Source organism: Prenolepis imparis, unplaced genomic scaffold (assembly GCF_030444845.1).
Source record: "Prenolepis imparis isolate NDT839.2.m4 unplaced genomic scaffold, iyPreImpa1.0 SCAF_1, whole genome shotgun sequence".
Taxonomy (NCBI): Eukaryota; Metazoa; Arthropoda; class Insecta; order Hymenoptera; family Formicidae; genus Prenolepis; species Prenolepis imparis.
The window spans coordinates 18434687-18456994 of NW_028141159.1; the positions used below are offsets into that span (position 1 = coordinate 18434687).

General features: G+C 27.5%; 3 protein-coding genes and 1 long non-coding RNA gene across 6 annotated transcripts; 3 read left to right on the forward strand and 1 right to left on the reverse strand.

Annotated features, from left to right (window-relative positions):
• The first annotated feature begins 257 nt into the window (after positions 1 to 257).
• On the forward strand, positions 258 to 7702 carry LOC145934341 (phenoloxidase-activating factor 2). Of its 3 annotated transcripts, none has more exons than XM_083034704.1 (6): positions 258 to 495; positions 2484 to 2883; positions 4805 to 5104; positions 5776 to 6044; positions 6551 to 6714; positions 7123 to 7702. In XM_083034704.1, the coding sequence occupies exons 1-6, from the start codon at positions 273 to 275 to the stop codon at positions 7324 to 7326; spliced, it is 1560 nt and encodes a 519-aa protein (XP_082890830.1). In that variant the 5' UTR covers positions 258 to 272; the 3' UTR covers positions 7327 to 7702. The 3 variants fall into 3 exon arrangements, with proteins under 3 accessions (XP_082890830.1, XP_082890836.1, XP_082890843.1); XM_083034710.1 differs by having other exon boundaries at positions 2484 to 2853; XM_083034717.1 differs by having other exon boundaries at positions 357 to 495; positions 2488 to 2883.
• On the reverse strand, positions 1776 to 2319 carry LOC145934365 (uncharacterized). The gene is made up of 2 exons (XR_014425018.1): positions 2109 to 2319; positions 1776 to 1974 (listed from the first exon to the last, which is right to left on the reverse strand). It is a non-coding gene; the product is annotated as an uncharacterized LOC145934365 (long non-coding RNA).
• A 4120-nt stretch (positions 7703 to 11822) lies between the features above and the next one.
• On the forward strand, positions 11823 to 14584 carry LOC145939751 (odorant receptor Or2-like). Its single transcript, XM_083044331.1, has 9 exons — positions 11823 to 11954; positions 12127 to 12246; positions 12520 to 12637; positions 12824 to 13085; positions 13246 to 13389; positions 13509 to 13599; positions 14008 to 14144; positions 14308 to 14440; positions 14520 to 14584. The coding sequence occupies exons 1-9, from the start codon at positions 11823 to 11825 to the stop codon at positions 14568 to 14570; spliced, it is 1188 nt and encodes a 395-aa protein (XP_082900457.1). The 3' UTR covers positions 14571 to 14584.
• A 1728-nt stretch (positions 14585 to 16312) lies between these two features.
• Positions 16313 to 17725, forward strand: LOC145934370 (ejaculatory bulb-specific protein 3-like). The gene is made up of 2 exons (XM_083034736.1): positions 16313 to 16590; positions 17394 to 17725. Exons 1-2 carry the CDS (start codon positions 16323 to 16325, stop codon positions 17555 to 17557), a joined length of 432 nt encoding a protein of 143 aa, XP_082890862.1. The 5' UTR covers positions 16313 to 16322; the 3' UTR covers positions 17558 to 17725.
• The last annotated feature ends 4583 nt before the right edge of the window (positions 17726 to 22308 follow it).

The window sequence follows — 22308 nt, forward strand, 5'->3', positions numbered from 1 at the left end:
AAATTCTTGTTGTTTGCCACATAATTCGTGACGAGAGCAAATCCAAATGCAAAAAATTAAGAAAAAAAACCGTTTGTTTTGGGAAATCCCCTGCTTGTAGAACATTGACATGTGAAGGGGATTCGCGCGACCCTCGAATGAATTGGTGTAACAGATATATGTTAGGTTGTGCGTCATGGAGGAACGGGAATTTCGCGATCCAAGAATGATCATGCAAATTCTTCTACTGAAACTTCCAGGAAAACCGCATCAAAAATTCTCAGGGTCAATGCATGAGGGGGAAATGCCGGTTCTTCAAGTTTACCATCTCAGAGTGGTCGGCATCAAGAGCGAAGAAGAAAGTGGGGAGAATATATGAAATAAATGCTCGGAGTAGGGATTCTACGGATTATACGAAGAAAATCACGGTTCTCCACTCAAAGAGACGTGCTGCTAATCGGGCATCGCTGCTCCGAGTGAAAGGTGCTCGTTCGCCGTTTCTCTATTATCTTTTTGGTGAGTATCATTTTTTGTGCTCAATCGAAACATTTAAATAGATAATAGCTTCTCTTGAACTTTTTAAATAAAACCTAGTAATGTCAGTTTGTCGTTTATCTAAGATCAGTATTTGAATATTATACTCTGTGTGTGTACGTGTGTTGTGTGTGTAAACTTATTATATGACCTTGACGATCTAAAATTTAATTATTCAGCAATGATGATAATGACGAATTTAATGCTCTTAGCGTACAGTTACGTCTATCAAATTAATTTATATGTAATCATATAACTAATAATAATTATATAAATTATTTTTTATAATATATAAAATTTTATTCTACAATATGATAGTGCAAACAAACTTTTAGATTTTCATCATTCTTTACAAATAACTTGAAGTTGCTAATGATGGTTAAATGAAATATGTTGATAATACCGGTTTGTGATCGCGTGATTCGAAGTCCGGCAAAGGTCATCAATGGCAAGTTATTATGGATAAATATGTATATTGAAAGATCTTACAATCAAAATAATTATATAACGGTTGTACGAGTACTTTCAATGCTTCAAAATAATGAAATTTACGTGGTACAAATCTCGAATATTCGTGAGATAACTGGTAAGACATCCTCTATTTTTATAAATAAAAACTTTATCATAAAACTCCATTATATCTAACATTTATCTAAAATCTATTTAAAAGATTTTATCATAGAAGCATGTTTATACGCATAAACAGAAGAAGAAAATATTTTCATATGATGACGCATGTACATACATACATCTTCATTACGGAAGTAAAGATAATGATGATTACACGAGAACACATCAAATATCCTGAATAATTATGTATTCAAATTATTACGTATTTCATGATCATAAATTTTTATAAAAAACTACGAATATTCTCTTTTACAAGAATATTTTTTTATCTCTTTTTTACATGTAAAATAAAAAATTTAATATAATATTGTTTCTGTTACAATAAGTAAAATTTTCATTATGTTGTTAATATTTTATGTAACGGAGAAAAAATTCCCCTTTATGATATAGATAGATTTATAGAATTTCTCTTTTGATGTTCATATTAAATTAATATACGATATGTATAACTTTTTTTATATAGTTCATGCGTATAAAAAAGCATTAATTTTCAGGTAATTGTATAAAAACTATTAGCATTGTTTGTAGTTAAGTATTATAGAAAAGAAAATCACTATTTCATCAGACTTCGAAGTGTTTTTATATCTCAGAATATTTTCACGATGTTACGGTTTTCGTAAATATATAATTACTATAATTGTGAAATATCTAATATATCTCGTATTCTCCGATAAGTCGGGGAAGTCCTTCCATGAGAGAGATAGATAAAAAAATTGTTATCTAAAAAACTTAACTACTTTTATATTCTCTACATTTGTTATATCTTATAATTATTATAATTTCGAAATCTAATTTTTCTCATAATATTTGTGTGTTTGATTGTATAATATGCTGAAATATAAAATATTAAATCGTTCCTTATACTTTTACGTTTTAAAATTTTCAGAAATATTTGGAAATATTTCGACATAAATTATATCTTCCATTCTATTGTACATCTAAAGTAGGAATATTTTTTTACATACGTATTTTGTTTGCCCAAAAATACTTCTTAATGATAGCGAGATTCGCCGAAGGCTAAATTGCCTTGCGTTAATAATTGTAGGAAATCTACGTGAAGTCTATAATCGTCTTCGTTAAAAGGATGAAGCGCGATTATAGACTTCACGGGCCGCTGAATTCTAGTTTGCATTGACTTCCTGTGATTTTTCTGGCTTATATAGTGATCGAGGCATCGCTATGTCATCGCTATTTATAATCTCGGGAAAGAAGATATGTATCTCGGTCGCTGACGATTGCCATTGCGAGAATTTTCCATCGTAAATAGTTCGAGGACGAGATCGCGTTCCACGTGCATTGCCTTGCGGATATATTACACGACTTCATCGTATCTGTTTCAGGTAGATTAGAGTCCTTGGTACGAACCATGTGGAGACTGGTTCCCGCATTGACCTTGGTCAGCGTGACCTTGGTAGCGGCGTTGCCGGCGGCGCAGCAGGACAGCGGTAGCCTCGACAGTCTCATCGACCAGGCTTTTCCCGAAACCAGGACGACCACCCCTCAACCGGTACCTCAGATAGACGGTGATCTTGATAGTCTGATTCAGGACGTCTTCAACACCGGAAACGTCACCACCACAACGGCAAAAAATCTCATTCTCGGCTCGCAAAATACACCACCCCCGAAACTCGACAATTGCGAATGCGTGCCCTACTATCAGTGCAAAGAAGGCAAGATCCTGGAAAACGGGGTCGGCATCATCGATATCAGGTTCGGTGATAACAATGGGCAGTCCCAGGGGTGAGTTTATTGACCAAAGATCGAAGTCTCGGCCAGTTTTTCTCTACCGGCGGATGGATTACGGCATGCTGTGATATTTCTTCGTCGTGTAAAAAATTTGCCGATTAACGACACAGTAAGATCGAAGGTTGGAAGTTTTTAATAACAATTAAGGTTGTGGTATTCCCGTAGTACGCGGTATTTCCGATGACGACTAGTGTAGTATTATATTCTCTTATTCTCGCGTGCGAAAATTTATTTGCATTGATTTCCTGTTTTAACTAAATTTGGTAATGGTATCCTATAATTAGAACTTTATCTTTTCGTAATCTAGATATACATGTAGATAGTGTAAATATATATATGTAATATCTTTAAACTTCTCTGTGAAATCATATCTGCTTATTTATAAATGTATATTCAAATTTAAGAGACATTTAAATTCTACTCTTTAATAATAATTAATATAATTATTTTTTGTTTGATATAAAGTAATAATAGTAATATTATAAAAATATTTAATTTCTTTTGTTATAATATATAGTTTAATATATTACATTATCTCGTTTATGTAAATTATTATTGTAACGATGTTTTCTCTTATAATGTTTTTAAAAAGTTTAATTTTTTTATACAATTTTTTTTGTAAATTGACGAAAGACGTCCATCATATTTATCATTGTATTTGTGTCTTTATAATGTACAATGAATAGCCATTGAATGCATTTATAGCACGATAGTTACAAGTGATTTGAGTCACACACGGAGGACGTGATTGCGTTAGAAGGAAAGCGGAAGTAATAACACATCAATGCTGTTTTACGAACGGTTTACGATTTCTTTTGTTATACGTATACAGTGTGCAGCTCTCGACACAATGCTGTTGCATTCATAAACGTAATTATAAATATATTCTACACGGCGATTATTGCTTATCGAGAGCACAACGTTCGAAAAAGTGGCTCTCTAATTATTATAATTGTAAGTAATGAAAGTATCATTTAATTGTAATATTTGAAATTGCAAAATTGAAGAAAAATATAACTCTGAAATAGTTGCAATATCATACATAATAACAGAATTAATTACTGATTTGCAATTAACTAAAAATGTTCTCCGTGCGTGACTGAGTTTGTATACATGTACATATATATATATATATATATATATATATATAGATGTTTTTATCTTGCTAGTTTATAATGAATACTATGATTGTTTATAATTGTCAAATGTATAGTGGTTTTCAGTTTTAAACTGATTATTTTAAGCATGCCATCTCACTATTTACGCCGCATAAGACTATCTTTGGAAAATAAAATTCTCCTTTCTGGATCTGCTAATAAATAATAATTTCTATTGTTAATTTAAGAACGTATAATTATCATTTGATGGGCAATTGAATTGTGCGGAGAAAAAACAATTATGGGAAAAGGTAATTGCTCATTGCTCATAATTTCTCTTAACGATGATATTGTTAATGTTCTTATTAAAGCTTATTAGTGATTACCTAATATTTATATAAATCATTTTGTGTCACAAAATGTTTAGCTTACAATCTTTCAATATACAAAAATAATTTAATAAATTGTTGGTATTAGCTAAATAAAAAAAAGCATTACACTCACAACAGGTAATCCTGTTGTGAGTGTAATCCAATATTTAAAAGAACAGAAACAGCACATGTTTCATGATCTTTCAGATATTTATTAAATATCTTTTATTAGATATTTATTAAATATCTTTTATTAGATATTTATTAAATATCTTTTATTAGATATGTATTAAATATATTTTATTAGATTTTAATAGATGCTTTTCAGACTTTTTTGTTAATTGCTTATTTATATGCGAATAAACGATCGCGTCGCTATTCGCATTATAAAATTAATCAAGAATAATCGCTCCTGACGTTTACATAATTATTTGATTGGCTATCTAGAGCGCTTGGACCATGCGAGAATTACTTGGACGTTTGTTGCAAACCGCCGGATCTACAACCACCAACCACACCGCCACCGACCAGTAGAGTCGGGTGTGGACAACGACATGCTGAGGGGGTCGGTTTTAGGATCACCGGTCAGACCGATAACGAGGCACAGTTCGGCGAGTTTCCGTGGATGGTGGCTATCTTAAAAGAGGAGGCAATTGGCGAAAACGGTCAAAAATTGAATGTTTATCAATGCGGCGGTGCACTTATCCACCGACAAGCTGTTCTCACTGCGGCTCATTGCGTTAATGGGTCAGTAGTCAGTAATCAACTTATTATAAACATCAATACGATAATAAAAATAACAACGTCATATTTGATAACCTTAGTTAGCAAAATTTTAAGGCCATCTATTCTTCAATCGTGGTCTTGAACAAGATAGTCTTAAATGAGATAGAAAGTATATAATATATTTATTCTTATTTTTGTATTTGACATAACATTTATTTCTACATTTTTATTCATAGCACTTGAAATAAGAGTTATTCTGAAGTAATACTCTATTTTAGTTCTTGGCATAATCGAATATATTCTCTTGCTAAATAGAACGATTTATTGAAAGGATACATAATATCTGCGTGTTTTAAATTAATTAATATTGGGATTTAATTGTGTTAACGCGATACCAGTTGCTAATTGTATTTCCTTCTATCTCATTTAAGACTATTTTATTCAAAATCACGATTGAAGAATAGATGGCCTTAAGTTTTGCTAACTTTATTCAAAATAAATTTTTATTTCGAGTACAGAAATAAAAATAAGTACTATTTATTTTTATTTCTGTACTCGAAATATAACATTTATTTTGAATATAATGTGAGTTTATAGCAGAGAAAATTTATTTTATATTTAAATAAATAGCATTTTGCTTATTGCTCTTTCTTCATTGTTTCTTTAATTTAACAATATATTTCGATCAACAGAAAACAGCCGCATGAACTCAAAGTCCGCGCGGGAGAATGGGACACGCAAACGAAGAACGAGATCTATCCGCATCAGGATCGCGACGTCGAAAAAGTTGTGGTTCACGACAGCTTTCATTCCGGCGCGCTTTACAACGATTATGCTATACTGATTTTGAAAAGCCCGGTCGAGTACGCAGAGAACGTAGATATCGTTTGTTTACCGGAACCGGGTACGAATTTTGACGGATCCAGGTGCTTCGCTAGCGGATGGGGAAAAGACGTATTCGGTAAGCAATGTGTACACGCACCGGCAGAAATGGTGTTCGGCGTTAGATGTGTGCAAATACGTGTATGACAGCCGAAAGTCATACACGTATTCGCACACATCTAACGCCGGACACCATTTCTGCCGGTGCGTGTACAAGTACGAAGAAATCGATTGTCAATTGATTGAATCCCTTAATATGTCGTTAGCATTTTACATTAATTGCAATGCTCACTGATTACTAATAAATTATCTTTGTAATTGTTAGTTAAAATATAATTTAATTGATATTAATCAGATTATATTTTCAAAAATATATGACAGAGGGACATAAAATACTATTATAATTTTTCATCTTCATACATTTGTAAATTAAAGTTTACTGAAGATTGTAGAAAATAATTTCGGTTAATCGCCCGTATTGTGGCTGACAATGGCACCATTAATAATTCAGAGACTAAATTCTGAAGTCTGAACTAGTGAAAGTTCACAAAGTATAATTTCGTTTGTTGATATTTTTAATTACAGGCAAAGAGGGACGTTATCAAGTAATCTTAAAGAGAGTGAATCTTCCTGTGGTAACTCACGATACATGCCAAACTATCATGCGTACCACTAGGCTGGGGAATTATTTTGTTTTGGACAGAAGTTTTATCTGTGCGGGTGGAGAAGTAGGGAAAGATACTTGCAAGGTAAATTTTTTGAGGCATCTTCCACGAAAATTTCTTTATAATTTATATATCTGTGTAATATTAATATGTATAGAGTTATTCTATAAAATTTATGCCTTACTTTTACTTTACAATTATATATAATAATTTGGGAATTCAAGATTACAAAGATCCATGTAATAAGAATCTCAATCAAATTTTTAATTTTTGCATTGACGAGATCGTATCTTGTAATTTCTTGAAAAAAAACAAATAAAAATTGAAGTAACTATTTGTATAAATGCAAGTGCTAAATTATATAAGTATTATTTAAACTATAATTCAAGTTCCTTTCTCTCCTAATAATTTTCTGTAAAATTTTCTTCATTCCTCCCTACTTTGTATCTTATGTTAGGCAAAGGAATAATTATTCGAATTTTCTTTTTGCAGGGTGACGGGGGAAGTCCCTTGGTATGTCCCTTAAAGAACGATCCGAGCAGATACGTTCAAGCTGGAATCGTGGCCTGGGGACTTGGTTGTGGCGAGAATGGAACTCCTGGAGTTTATGCTAATGTAGCCCACGTCCGCCGATGGATCGACGAGCAGATAGCCTTTAATAATCTAGATAACACCGTTTATCAGTATCCCAACTGATCGTCACTTTCATCCGACGTGCCAATCACGTGTGACTCACACAATTTTTTTCTTTTTTTTTTGTCATACTCATCTATCACGAATTGTGCAATGCTTTTTGTACTGAGTTTTATGCGCTGAACAACTCCACTCGAGAAATGTGATGAAATATTAACAAGTTAACTTAATACTCAGACGATGCAGGATAGTATAAAATTTAGTGGATCTCTTTAATATTAAGAATCCCGTGTTTATGTACTTTATACATTTATAGGCTGAATCATCATTTGAAAGTGATCGTAGATATATGACAAAGGACGAATAAGCGTCAAAATCAATGTATGGCATTTTATATGTGATGCATGAGCGAATAATGCATTTTTATTAAAAACTGGAACAGTGTCAAGTTTATTTCCTTTTCAAATCTTCAAAATCATCATAATAATTTTTAATTAATCGGCTAATTAATTTGCAGATGATTAAAATTTCACAATATTAGTCTGTGTTAGTCTGAATATTACACTATATGTAAGTCGAATTACGTTAGTTTTCTTATATGTCACTATTCACGTTCAATTTCTGATTTATAATTTAATTAAAAAGATTCCAGAAGCTATGAAAGTTTGTGTAAACTGATTAATAATAATTTTCTATACATTTTTTTCTTGTTAAATATAGCAATGAGATTTTAAAAATTGTAATCAAATAAGTAATAATATAAAAACGGAAGAATAAAACTTTTAATTTCTTAACTAATTAATATAACAGATTATTTTGACATCCATATATTAAAAAAAAACACTAGTTACGTCTACAGAAGAAAAGCACATAAGCGCATAATTTTAAATTTTAATATTACTTAAGACATTTAAAGTTTTCTAATATTATCAATAATCAAAAGACTACTCAAACATTAGAAATATTATAAAAATAAAATGTTATAATGAAAAATAATAGGAATACAGATAGAGAAAAATAAAAATATTTGTATTTGTGTGATATAACAGAGAAGCGATAATTAAATATTAAGAAGATGGATAATGTTAAATTCGAAGTATTTCTATTAAAATCCATTTGTATATGCGTTCCCGGAAAATCATTATAAATAAATTAATCATTAGAATCATTAGTCTTTTGATCTTATACAGGAAAAATTTTTATCTTGATCTTATATTACGCATTTATCGCACATTGTGCAATATTGAATATTCGCAATACACACTTTGTCAAGATTAATAATATAGGTTTATAATTTCCATTAATAAATAATAGAAAACGTACGTGTGTGCAATTTTTGAAAGATTATCGAATTAGAGAGAATATCCAAAAAATTTCAATAATCAGATTTATCTAAATAAAAAAAGTTTTTTTTTTTAAATCTCTTAATTGCAAAGATCGAAAGAAATTTTTTTACCTTTAAAAATTTACAAATAAAACTAAAATATTTAGAAAATTTTTAAACTTATATACATTGTAGATTTTAAATAAGTTGGGACAAATCCAGGAAATGATAAGATTTGAGTTCATAGCTATAGGAGCGGTCACTCATCTAATGAGCATGTGTATACCCGGGCAACTACTGCTGCGGATAAAAGTATAGAAGCGCGTTCAACAAAGCGCAAGTATCAAAATCATGTTTTAATTGCATTACTATTTAAATTGCATTACTGCTATAATTATTCCAAAACGGCAACGCTATTGTTCGATATGATTTTGGTTATACGAGTAATTGCGCGTATATTTTGTTCGTACAATCGCTAAGAATTCAATTATACGAAACATTTTTATCTTGATGTAGATACAATACGCGATGGTACATGTTTTCGTCGAAAACGACAAAATTATTAAATATATTGCTTCATAGGAGTCTTGTGCCTTGCACACTCTCTGCCGAAAACATGTACATCATGTCGTTCACTACGTCCAGCACGGTACGTTCGTCTTATACGCACGAAAAATATTTTGTATAATAGCTTTAACAATAAATTGATGATACTTTTTAAAGTAATGGAAACAGCCATGTCGTACTTCACAACCTTTTTATCAGTCAGTTAGACATAAAACGATAAACTTGCTTAAAATATTATAAAATATTGTGTAAAGAGTATTTTTTTAAAAGACTCTTAGTTGTTGTTATTGTTGTAGAAAACATTTCAAATGATTATAATAAATGTTATTTTGTTTGACATATTAAGAATAATGAGTCCTTTTTTAATCAGAATCTATTCATTTATATGTATGTATTTATATATATATATATATATATATATATATATATATATATATATATACGTACATACATATAAATACATACGATATATTTCGTTAAAACTTAAATTGTTTCGGCGAGCATATTCAAGCTGGACAACCAATAAACAAATTAAATGTAAAGTATCTTCAAAGCTTTACATCATAAGAAAAATGATGCTATTATAATTTTTATTTATTCGTACGTTTTATTTTTTTCTGCATAAAATACTATAATATATTTTATTGATGATGCACCGTGTTATCCGGCTTGAATATGCTCGCCGAAACAAGTTTTAATGGAATATAAAAATAGTTATACACATCATATCATGTAAATCAATTTCGACACTGCTCTAACGAAATATTTATGAATGCTTATTAATAGTGCAGTATACTAAATAATAAAAGTGAATGGTAATTTCAAGGTTTTAAAATAACTTCAAAGTGTTAAAATAAGCAGGAATTCGCAAAAAGTATTCGATTATAATTATTTACATAAAATTTATAATTAATAATTATGTTTTGAAGTAAAACTCTAAGTAAAATATTCATCGAAATATAGGGCTCTTCGCCAAAAACGTGTTAACTTTTTGTTAAAGTTTTTGTCATAAAACTTTTTATTTTTAAACAATGTGTTAACTTAAGAGCATCCAACTAGTTACGAAACTTTTTTTCTCCTGATTGGATATCGAAGAGATTATTAAGTTCATCTATTCCCACATAAATACATACATATATAGTGTGTATACGCGTTCCCGGAAAATCATTATGAATACAGTCATTAATTATTGGAATTTGTACTTTTTTTATTTTATGACAGTGTTGGAAAATTATTATCTTGATCTTACATTATTACTGCTTTATCGTATAATATTGAGTATTCACAACATACACACTTGACCAAGGTTAATTTATAATTTCTATATTAAAAAATAATAGAAAGACGTATATGTATGCAATGTTTGAAAGATGTTTTTAAATTAGAGAGAATATCCAAAATTTTAATAATCAGATTTATTTGAAAAAATATCAGTAATATATATATATATATATATATATATATATATATATATATATATATTTTTTTTAAATCTTTCCTAATTGCAAAGATCGAAAGAAATTTTTTGACTTTTAAAACAAAAGAAAATATTTAAAACATGTTTCGTCTCTTTACTATCTAATCTACAATATATATATAATAATCTACAAATTTTTTTACGATAATATAAAATTTTCTAGAAAATTAGTAGTAATAAATACATACATAAATAAAATTTTTCATACAAAATTGGAAAAAACTTTTATGTATATGTATCTCCTTATCAAATAATCGCTGCTTTAATTTCACTCACATGAAAGAGAGATGAGATGGTAATATACACACTTTCACAAAATCATTATATTTAGAGAACTCATTAGATATTTCCAAAAAAGATTAGTAAATATCATAATAAAATAACATATCTCTCATATTAAACATTATAGGCATGTACATTTTATTTTTTCGATATTCTGCGAATGTTATAGAGAGAAGAAGATTGCCGCAATCGTTTGTCAACTAAATGTATTATATTTTAGAGTTTACTTTAGAAAAAATTCGTAATTTCGCATTTTATATTTTCTTTATATGAAAAATTGTAGGTTGATGGTCAAACATTTGTAATAAGAAGAATTCATTTTTAAGTAATATCATAAAACGTGCGCGTTTTGTTGCATGTCCTAAAACGACTGATCATTCTTTTGTCCAATTGTAAAAAACAATATAGAGCGTACGCAATATCATGAAAGATATATCATCATGATAATTTCGGGTTGTCAGGAAACGTTTACTCGCTGCAAAAGGTATAATCTTCAATCGCAAAGGGATGCTTTTCATAAATCGATTTCTATTTTTCGCGACGCGCCAAGTGGACTCAGTATATTTCAGTTTATTTTATAGAAAATTTATAAAAATATCGCGTTTTATATAAGTTTTATTATTTATTTTTATTTGATCGAAATCAGTACAATAATTTTAGGTTGTCGGTAAATGTTTGAAAATATTTCGCGTCGTGAAATATAAATATTTAATAGCAAATAATGACGCTCCTCATAAATCGATTTAATATCCATCTACTACGGCGCGTTTTTTTTTCTGACAACCGGAAATTATCGTAATAATATATCATTTTTCTTACTGCATTCACTTTGCATTTTTTTTTTCTCTACAATAGAATATCTAACAAGGTGATCAAGTCTCGCAATCATTTTGCGACATGCAAGGGGACATGCTAAGATACTACTCTAGAAATAAATTTTTCTTGTCACTGATGGGTATTTGGCCTTATCAATCTAGAATGATAAAGATATTGCTACCGTGTTTCTTAGTAACCGCCGAGATCTCTATGCTTTTAACTCAGGTAACGCACGTGGGAATGTTATTTATTGTGTAATTGCGTCATCACAGACAATTCAATTAGCTGAGAAATATTATCAGACGATTTGATTTCTTTCTAAAGAAATAGTTTTTATATATTTTTTTCTCTTTCTCTCAGTGACAACGATCGATATTATTCCATCCTTAATTTATAGGTGTTTTTGTTGTACGATACTTGGGGTGAAATAAGTATGGCTATCGAAAGTACAATTACTGTTATCCTTTTTGTTGGTGGCCCTATCAAATTAGTTAATATTGTTATAAACAATAGAAAGGTGAGTTTGATATAATGTGTATGTGCATGTGTAAATCGAATAATGTACGATTCAATGATGAATATCAAGAAGCACGTTTTAGACAATCTTTATTTTTTTATAGAATTTTAGATATAATTTATAAATTAATTTTTATGTTCCTTGGACTTTAATTTTTCTATATATTACTAAATTGTATTCGCTGTGTTCACGAAAATTAGAACAAATTATTAATTATAAGTCTATATCAATTTATTATTCCACATTTTATTGCTTTTTTCTTTTTATTGTTAGTTGAAATATTTGTTGGAACTGATGGATGAACATTGGCGGCTCTTTCAAAGCGAATGTGAGCTTCATATTTTGAGGTATTATGCTAACATTGGCCAAAAAGTGACAAAATATTATTCAGGTGACCGGATAACTAGTTTTAAGTCGCATAAGCGCATCAAACAAACTCTAATAAATTTAATAATCAACTGCTTCAAATCTGTTGATTGATATTCAAAAATATATCAAGCTTGTAAGAAAACTTCTGTATTATGAAAACTGATTAGAAATAGTAGGTTTAATATAGCAACGTATGTTCTCTTTGCAGTGTACATTAACATATGCATAATAATATTTATGTCAATACCGTTAATGCCAAAAATTCTAGATGTCATAATACCGTTGAATGAATCACGGCCAGTTATATATGTGCTTGCGGGAGAATGGAGAGTAGACAAAGAGAAATATTATTATCCAATTTTGTTGCATTGTTATTTTACAGGTATAATTACTATCAGATTTATGGTGAATATTGATACGATGTATATGGTGTGTGTGTTACACGGTTGTAGTTTATTTAATGCTATCGGGTAAGTAATCGTAATTGTATAAGATATATTTACAATTAGTAAATATATATATTTACTTTAATTTCAATCAAGATAGTTATTGCATCTTAAAAAATATCTCGATACAGATTGCTTGTGATTCAAAATTCTTATGCATTAATATCCTATGCATTTTTTCAAGCATTCGTCTTGAAAATATTCTCAGAACTAAACTTGTTGAAGACGAGAAAACAATGAGCAAAAAGTACTTAGTAACAAAAGAACATAATTCTGAAGATTATTGTGAGATGATTGCATGCTTGAGAAAACATCAACTCGCAATAAAGTTAGTATTATGAAAAATTTAATCGTTAATAATAATTTTATTAATATTTATTATTCAATTATAAGTATCATTTATTACATACTAAATTTTTCATATATTATTTTTTTATTATCTTTTAGATACATTAACTTGCTAAATTCAACATTCAGAAATGCAACGTTTTTCATCTTGTTTCTGAACGTAATGATTCTGAGTCTAATTGGATTACAAGTAAACTACTATATGTGTTAATTATTAAAAATATTCATAGAAATCTAAGAAAGTTTTGAGATTATATAATATATATAATATATATATATATATATATATATATATATATATATACATTGTAAAAAAATATGTAATATATTACATAAAAGTATGTAAAATTACATTTATTATTTGTGTAATTTTACATATTTTTTACAGTGTATATAAATTCGAACACACACACATAAATGTGTGTGTATAAAGTAAATAATAATATATAGTTATAAAAGCAATATATATAATCAGAAAATATAAGTCAATATTGCTTCTGTGGTCATTATTCGTATCTTATTACATCGTGTAAGAAAAAAAACATAAAAAAAGACATTAAAATATTTATAAAAATTTTAAAACTCATATACATTGTAGCTTATCAATAAGTTGGGACAAACTCAGGAAGTGATAAGATTTGGATGCATAGCTATAGGATCGATCACTCATCTTTTAAGTATGTGTTTACCGGGACAATTACTTCTGGATAGAAGTATAGAAGTATTCGACAAAGCGCAAGTATCAAAATGTTTAAATCATGTTTAAATTGCATTACTGCTATAATTATTCCGAAACGGCAACGCTATTGTTTGATATGATTTTGGTTATAATTGCGCGTATAATTTTGTTCGTACAATCGGTAAGAATTCGATCATACGAAACATTTTTGTTTTATAGATACAATGCACGATGGTACACATTTTCGTCGAAAACGATAAAATTATTAAGCATACTGCTTCGTAGGAGCCTTGTACCTTGCACGCTCACAGCCGCGAACATGTACATCATGTCGATGACTACGTTCAGCTCGGTAAGTTCGCTTTACACGTATGGAAAATGTTTTGTATAATAGCTTTCAAAGTTATGATTCAATGATACTCTTTTTTAAGGTGATGCAAACTGCCATGTCGTACTTCACAACCTTGTTATCAGTCAGCTAGATATATGTATAAACGATAAACTTGCATAAAATATTATAAAATGCTGTATAAAATATTTCTTTTAGAAACTTTTAGTTGTTGTTTTTGTTGTAGATCTTTAAATAGTTGTAATAAATATGTTAATTTGTTTCACATTTATTAAAAGTAATGAGTTCCTTTTATTAGAATCTATTCATTTATATATGTATATATTTATACATCACATGAATAATATCTAATTCCTTAAAGAGATAAGGGACATTTGAGCGACATTTGAGGGATATTTGACATAAATCGATATAGTATATAATCACGTATTGTGACATCAAATAAAACATGAAATAAGTAAATGCGAAATATCTTCAAAGTTTTAAGCTTTAAGATATATATAAAAAACGGTGCTATTAAATTTTATTTATTCGTACGTTTTATATTTTTATGTATAAAATACCACAATATCTATTTTTATTAATATGGCATCATCCACTTTGAAATATGCTCGTTGCGCCGAACAAGTTTTAACGGAAGTTAAATAAACAAATTTATTTTGACGATTAGTATTTATGAATTCTTATTAAATATAGTAAAAAAGTGTTTATGTGTGTGCGCGATAATTTCAAGACTTCAAAATAATTAAGATAATCTCAAAGAGGTTAAAATAAACAAGTAGCGTTTTTATTATATAATAATCAAATTCAATTTGATCATTGAAATTCGTTGCGTAATAAGTTCTATAAGAAAATCTTATATATATGTAAAAAATAATAAAATAATACGATTATTAATATGTATGTGTTATTTTCCAATAAAAAGTTATTTTCGCGAATGAGAAATATTTTAACAATAAAATATAATTTTTGATACATAAAAATAGAAGTCATCGTAATGTCCTTGTTACAGTGTATTTGCGAAAACATAGTAATTACTAATTATTTAACATATAATTTACTGGATTATTATTTTAAAAAAGTCAATTGTTTATCATCATCATTCATGTATAATTTACAAAAAAAATACTCATTGCAATTCTCCTCTTTACTTTGCTTTTATATACCTGTTGATTAAAGAATTTTCTAATTTATCCTTGAAATAATATTCTAGTTAAAATACATATATGCTTAATCATGATAATTATATTGTACATTTAATTTGTATATGCTAATCAAAGTTAAATTATGTTTCAGATAATTTGTATGAACTGTATATTTCAAAGGAAGCAATCTATCTTTAATAATACAGATTAAAGCCTATGTAAAATTATACAAAGAAAAATATTTTTTCATTTATTCGTAATTTCGAAATGGTATTCGCAAAAAGCATTTGGTTTCAATCACTTATAACATAAGATTTATAATTATATGCTTTGAAGACTCAAGTAAAATACCGAAATCACCGAAATGTTAACGTTTGTTGTGCTAATGTTTTTGTTAAAATTTTTGTTATAAAATTATGCATCTTTAAACTAATATATTAGCTCAAGAACATACATGAGTTTTACTCTTTTTCTCTGATTGGATATCGGAGAGTTACTTCATCTATTCACTTGTAACAACTATTCGAAACATATATTCAAACGATTATAACATACATTTTCATATTTTCTTATATTCGAAACAGCTTAACGTGCAATATTAATATGCACACACATACACATACATATGTTATATACGATTACTTCTCTTGCCTAGTCCCCAATCCCATTCCTTTATCTAAATCCCACTTCTAACTACATCTTGTACATAACACTTTTTTTGCCACGAATGGTACTTATAAATGAGAAGTTTCGATCCATCGACCACTCAGTATCTTTATTTCAACCTATTGCAAAGCATATTGAAAACAATGGTTCGACTAATTTGCACAATCACGATCATCAGTATCGCACTGATGTGCGTTTTTGCCGAGGAAGAGAAATACAACGATAGGTATGACAATGTTGATATCCACAGTATTTTCGTGAACGACAGACTGCGAGAACAATATTACAAGTGTTTTATGGCAGAAGGACCATGCTCGACAGCAGATGCAAAGTTCTTCGCTAGTATGTATATATATATATAAGATGTCTTACTTTTATCTTATAATTTTTCTTTTTTTTTCATGATAAAGAGAGAGAGAGAGAGAGAGAGAGAGAGAGAGAGAGAGAGAGAGAGAGAGAGATTCTTTTTATTTAGTTAATCTGAAATTTATTTTCTTCAATGCTTAAGATGTCATAAGTCCTTATAATTTTCAAATAAATAATCACACATTATAATAGGCATCTTTGTAAATATTAGAAAAATAAATATATGACAAAATAAAATCCGTGGTTAATTTCAAACGCTTTAATTTAACAAAAGATTATTAATTTGAGACTTAGTTGTAAAAATGTATATATAATTTATATCATTGAAAAAATGCGCATTAAAAATGATTATAATGACGCTATCTTTCGAATATTTCATAAGAAAAAGATTGGTTTAAAATTAATCAAACCGTTTTTCAAAAATAAATGTGACAAATACATTATAGAATATTTTGCATATATGCAAGAATATATGCAAGAAATGTTGCGCGCTTCATTCATTAACTAAATATTTTTTGTCATTCTTTAGATAAATGATTGATTTCCTAGAAATCTCTTAGAAATAGAACAATTATAATATTTAAAAGAGAGAGAGTACGTCATATTTTTTTGTGGCTACAAAATACAACATATATATCAGCTTTTTATTTTGTTTTAAGCTTCTATTATAATATTTTTTACTTTAGCAATCATATTATTAATGTTCGTAGATTCTATATATATTTATTAGAAATAAGATCGATTATTATGGATTAGAATTATTTTATGTATATTTTCAGAGATCATCGGCGAGGCTTTTCAAACTCAATGCAGGAAATGTACTGAAAAGCAAAAAGAAATGTTGGACTATATAAGCGACTGGTATACAAAGTATCAGCCTGAAAAATGGAATCGATTTGTTTTAAAGAGTTTAGAGGATATAAAAAAAAAGAATAAACAATAATTCTTGCAATACCAGCAATACTGAATAAGTGCTAACAATACCGATCTTGGAAAATATTTATTGATTAATCACACTTGCAAAATTATCTTATGAAGATTGTCTTTTAATTTGTTTTTCACTTTTGTGACATAAATTTTATTACGAATAAAATGTATTTGCAGTTATAAATTTTTTTCATTAAACCCCCCTCCCCCCCCTTCAAAAAGAGATTTTTCACGATTTTTCCGATGCAAAATTGATAAAATTTGTTTATCTTTAATGATTCTAGCACATTTAAAAATAATTACGTATCAGTTGTGATTAAATGAAAAAAAGAGCATGAAATCTGCATTTTAGATCGATTTCAGATACATAAAAATGCAATTCTTAACATTAAAATTACGATACTGGTATATAATAATGGTTATTATATATAATAATAAATATATCTAATAATTTATAAGAAACAATCGTAATAATTTTTCGCATGTAAAGTTTTTCCACAAACAAAAATATTGTGAAATACGATTTTAATTAACAGATTTAAATACAGTGTTGCGATCGCCGTGACACGTGTCATATGCATATTACATACGCAATAAACATAGCAAAAAAAGGAATGTATTGATATCTATAAATAAGTTTTTGCTCTTGACATCATAATATAACTTTAATGAGGCTATAATGAATTTGTCATGAAAAATATTTGTGATATTAATGATATTGCTATATTTTAAAAAATAGTGCAAATAAGCACGGATAATAACGAGAAAAAGAATTCTTTTTATATTTCTTAGTTATAATTAATATAATTAATATTATTCTGTATGATATACAGATATGTGGAATACACATATACACATATACTTGTTATTTGTATAAAAGACTAAAAAAAGTATGTGTATAATTTTAAATCTGTTTTAAAATTCATGAAATATTTAGAATTCCTTGACTGTGTACATCGTGAAATTGCTCCAACAATAGAAATTATATAATAATAAAGTGTTAAAAACTGACGTGGGGATATAACAAAATAATTGTACATATTTGTATATGTTTGTATAGTCATTTAAAATAAAATCGAAACGGATTTTTTATTTTAAATTAACAATATTTCTGTCAAAATCTATTTTTATTCACGTTCACAATAAATCCTTATAAAATATTAATCGTTGGTTCGTTCTTTTTCAAATATAATAATAATGTTTATTGTAAGCTATGCTATCATAAGTTACATTACTGATTTATCGTATTTAATTGTGTAATATTGTATGCGTATTTGCAATGTATATTTCTTTGCTTAGATATATATATATATTAATTTATAGTTTCTATATTCACATAAATAATAGAAAAAATATATGTAACTTTATAAAAAAGATTTTTTTGAACGAAAGGGAATGTTCAAAATATCAATACTTTTATTTTAATTAATTATTTCATATTAATTAATTTTGTTCAAAAAAAGAAATGTTAGTAAATATCATCAAGCAATAATTTTTTCTAAGTTTCTCGTTATTGCAAAAATTGAAAATTTTGGCTTTTTTAAAAAAAAAGAAAGAAGCAAATTTTCTTAAGTTTTACTGTCTACCAAATGTATTAGTGTATATAAAATAATTTAAAAGTCTTCATAGTGAGAGAGAGAGAGAGAGAGAGAGAGAGAGAGAGAGAGAGAGAGAGAGAGAGAGAGAGAGAGAGAGAGAGAGAGAGAGAGAGAGAGAGAACAAGCAAATTCTTTGAAGTAATAAATACGTTATATATTTATAATAAGCAAGTCCGTGACACATATTTCAAGAGAGAAACATTCGAATTTGCATATGTGTTTTATCTTAAAGATATCTTTAGGACGTTTTAAAGACGTGTTATAATATGATGTCTTTAACACATCTTGTGTCCCGATTTTAGACGTTGTGTTGTCTGGGATGTCTCTATGAGACAAAAATTAAATCAATCATCCTTATATAAGTCTTACAAGAAAATTTTAGATAAATGAAATAATGTGATTTTATTAATGATGTTTATTAGTATATATATTCTAAAATTATGGGAAAGAAATTTTTAGCAATAAAATATAATATATGATAAATAATATAAAAATACAAATAATTGATATTATGATATATTACATATTATATATTATACGATTTATAATATTCTCTCTCTCTCTCTTATTATCATATTGTTAATAATAGATACTATTAATAGTAGTATATTATAATAATATAGATAAAAATAGCATGATGGTAGATACCTAATTGCACGTGTACTACTTTATTATTGCACAACAGTCTCTAGAGGAAATAAATTATATATTATAATTACATTCATGAATAATTAATGAAAAGAAATGTTAATTCATGCTTGTCTTATATCCATAAAATCTGTTAACTGTTTGTATCAAGTTTCTCTCTAATTTATCAAATTTATTCTATATTTATATTTATATTAAAAGTATTTCGTGTCGCCAGTGAAGAAAAATTAAGATGTGAAATATTAAAACGACCCAACTGGCTAAGATGATCTTTATTAATTCGACATAAAACAATAAAGACTACGTTTCGACCTTTGGTTCAGGTCCTTTTCAAGTCTAAAATTAAATAAATTAATGATACAAAAATATGAAAAATAACGGACAAAAATATTAATTATATAATTTTGTAATTTTTTAGAAAATAGCGCAACCCTTAATTATATTTTACTTTTTTCCGACATAATCACAGGTTGATTGAATGTGTCGACTAAATGAAAACACAAATATATAGGGCATAATGTCATTCTGAGTTTTATGTTCTACCTGGGTTAAGAATTATTTTAAAAATGATAATTTAGCTAATGGGCGATGTCGATCAATTGTATTGCACTGATATGCATTCTCGCGAAGGAAGAATACTATGTCAATAAGTACGATGATGTCGATGTCACAAGTATTTTCGAAAACGATAAATTGCGAGATCAATATCAACAAATGTTATATGGAAACAGGATCATATATGATGCATGATAAGAGATGCGAAATTCTTAAAGGATATGTCATCTATATGCAGAGTGTTTTACTTTGACCGTAAATCTCTCTTTCTCTCTCACAAATTTTTTTATATTTTATTTCATTAATTTTTATGAATTTTATAATTTATATTTTTATTTCACATAAGGTTTCTATTTCATCGATTAATAATTATATTTCTTTTATTATACTCTTTTAAATTGCTTTTTACTGATTACGATTTTTGAAAAAAAGGATATTAATATGCGGGGCAAATATTTCTAATCAATTGCAAATCGCCGCAAGCAAATGTCTAATAATTTCTTTTTATTTTTGTAATAAAAAAATTTAAGTAATCTTTTCCCTTAAACCTTCCGAGCGTAATCTCTTGGAGATTGTAAGATATATTGGACGAAGACTAAGACAATTTATGATATTTGTTCGCTAATTATATACGAATCGATTTGAACGCGGTTTTATCATCGTTGTGGCACGATTCATAAGGGGCTGTGCACAATAAAAGAAATAAGGAGCAGAAAATAAAGAACAGAAAACAGAAACAGGAAATAGGGAACAGTTAATATAAAACATATGAAATATAATTTAGCAATGCAGAATAGAGGAATAGTGCTAAAGTGATGAAATTTCTCTATTCTATGTTATTAAATTACATTTCATATGTTTTATATATTGAACTGTTCCTTATTTTCTGTTCCTATTTTCTGTTCTTTATTTCCTGTTTCTTATTCTTTTTCTGGTACGCAGCTCCTATATTGGTATATATTTTAATATATAACATAAAAATAATCGCCAAAAAGTTTTTATCATGTTCATGAATATGTAAATGTACATGAACCAAAAAAATGAGAATTTTTTATACTTTTATATATTTGCTGACATATATTTTTTAATTTTTTTTAAAGAAAATTTGTTTTAATGAAAAAATTAACATGTAATTTCTTAACTCTTTCTCCTGAATTGCGCTTCAGTTAATTTTTGGTGATTAATACATACACAGATAATGTTATATATGTATATATGCAATGCACTCACCGATACGATGCGCAACAATGGAGCTCTATAGACAAAGCGTTGATCTATAACATATAAAAAACACAAATTATATATAAAATAGTTTTCAAAATAATTAATATTTGAAAAAGTCAATAAGTAATTAAACTTTTATTCGTATCGTAAAATATATATTTAATAAAATTACGTCATAAAAATTATTAAATTTTTTAATTATTTTTTTAGATCTAAAAATTTATATAAAATATAATAAAATTTAATTTTAAAAAAATTAAATAATTATAAATTAAGTTAAATAATTATAAATTGTATAAACAATATTAAAATTATATACATATACATATATATATATATATATATATATAATAAAATTTTTTATTATTAATAATCTAATTATAATAAAGTTTAATGTAATATCTTTTTATTTTTCTGTAAATTACCTTCTGTAAATAACCATATTTATTTTTTTCACAAATTTTTTTTCTTTTAATTTTATTCCAAATTTATTCTTAATATTAACTTATCTTCAACTTTATTTTAATAAAAATTTAAATAATAAATTTATATAAATTATATATATATATATATATATTTATGTAATTTATTTATATAATATATATTTATATAATATTAATTTATATAAATTTGTTTTAATTATAATCTGTTTACCGCATGGTTGTTTCGCCGGTGCCCGATGCCTCCCCGAGCCTCCTCCTCCTCTCTGGTTTGTACTTTAGCGTCTTTTTGGCACTTACAC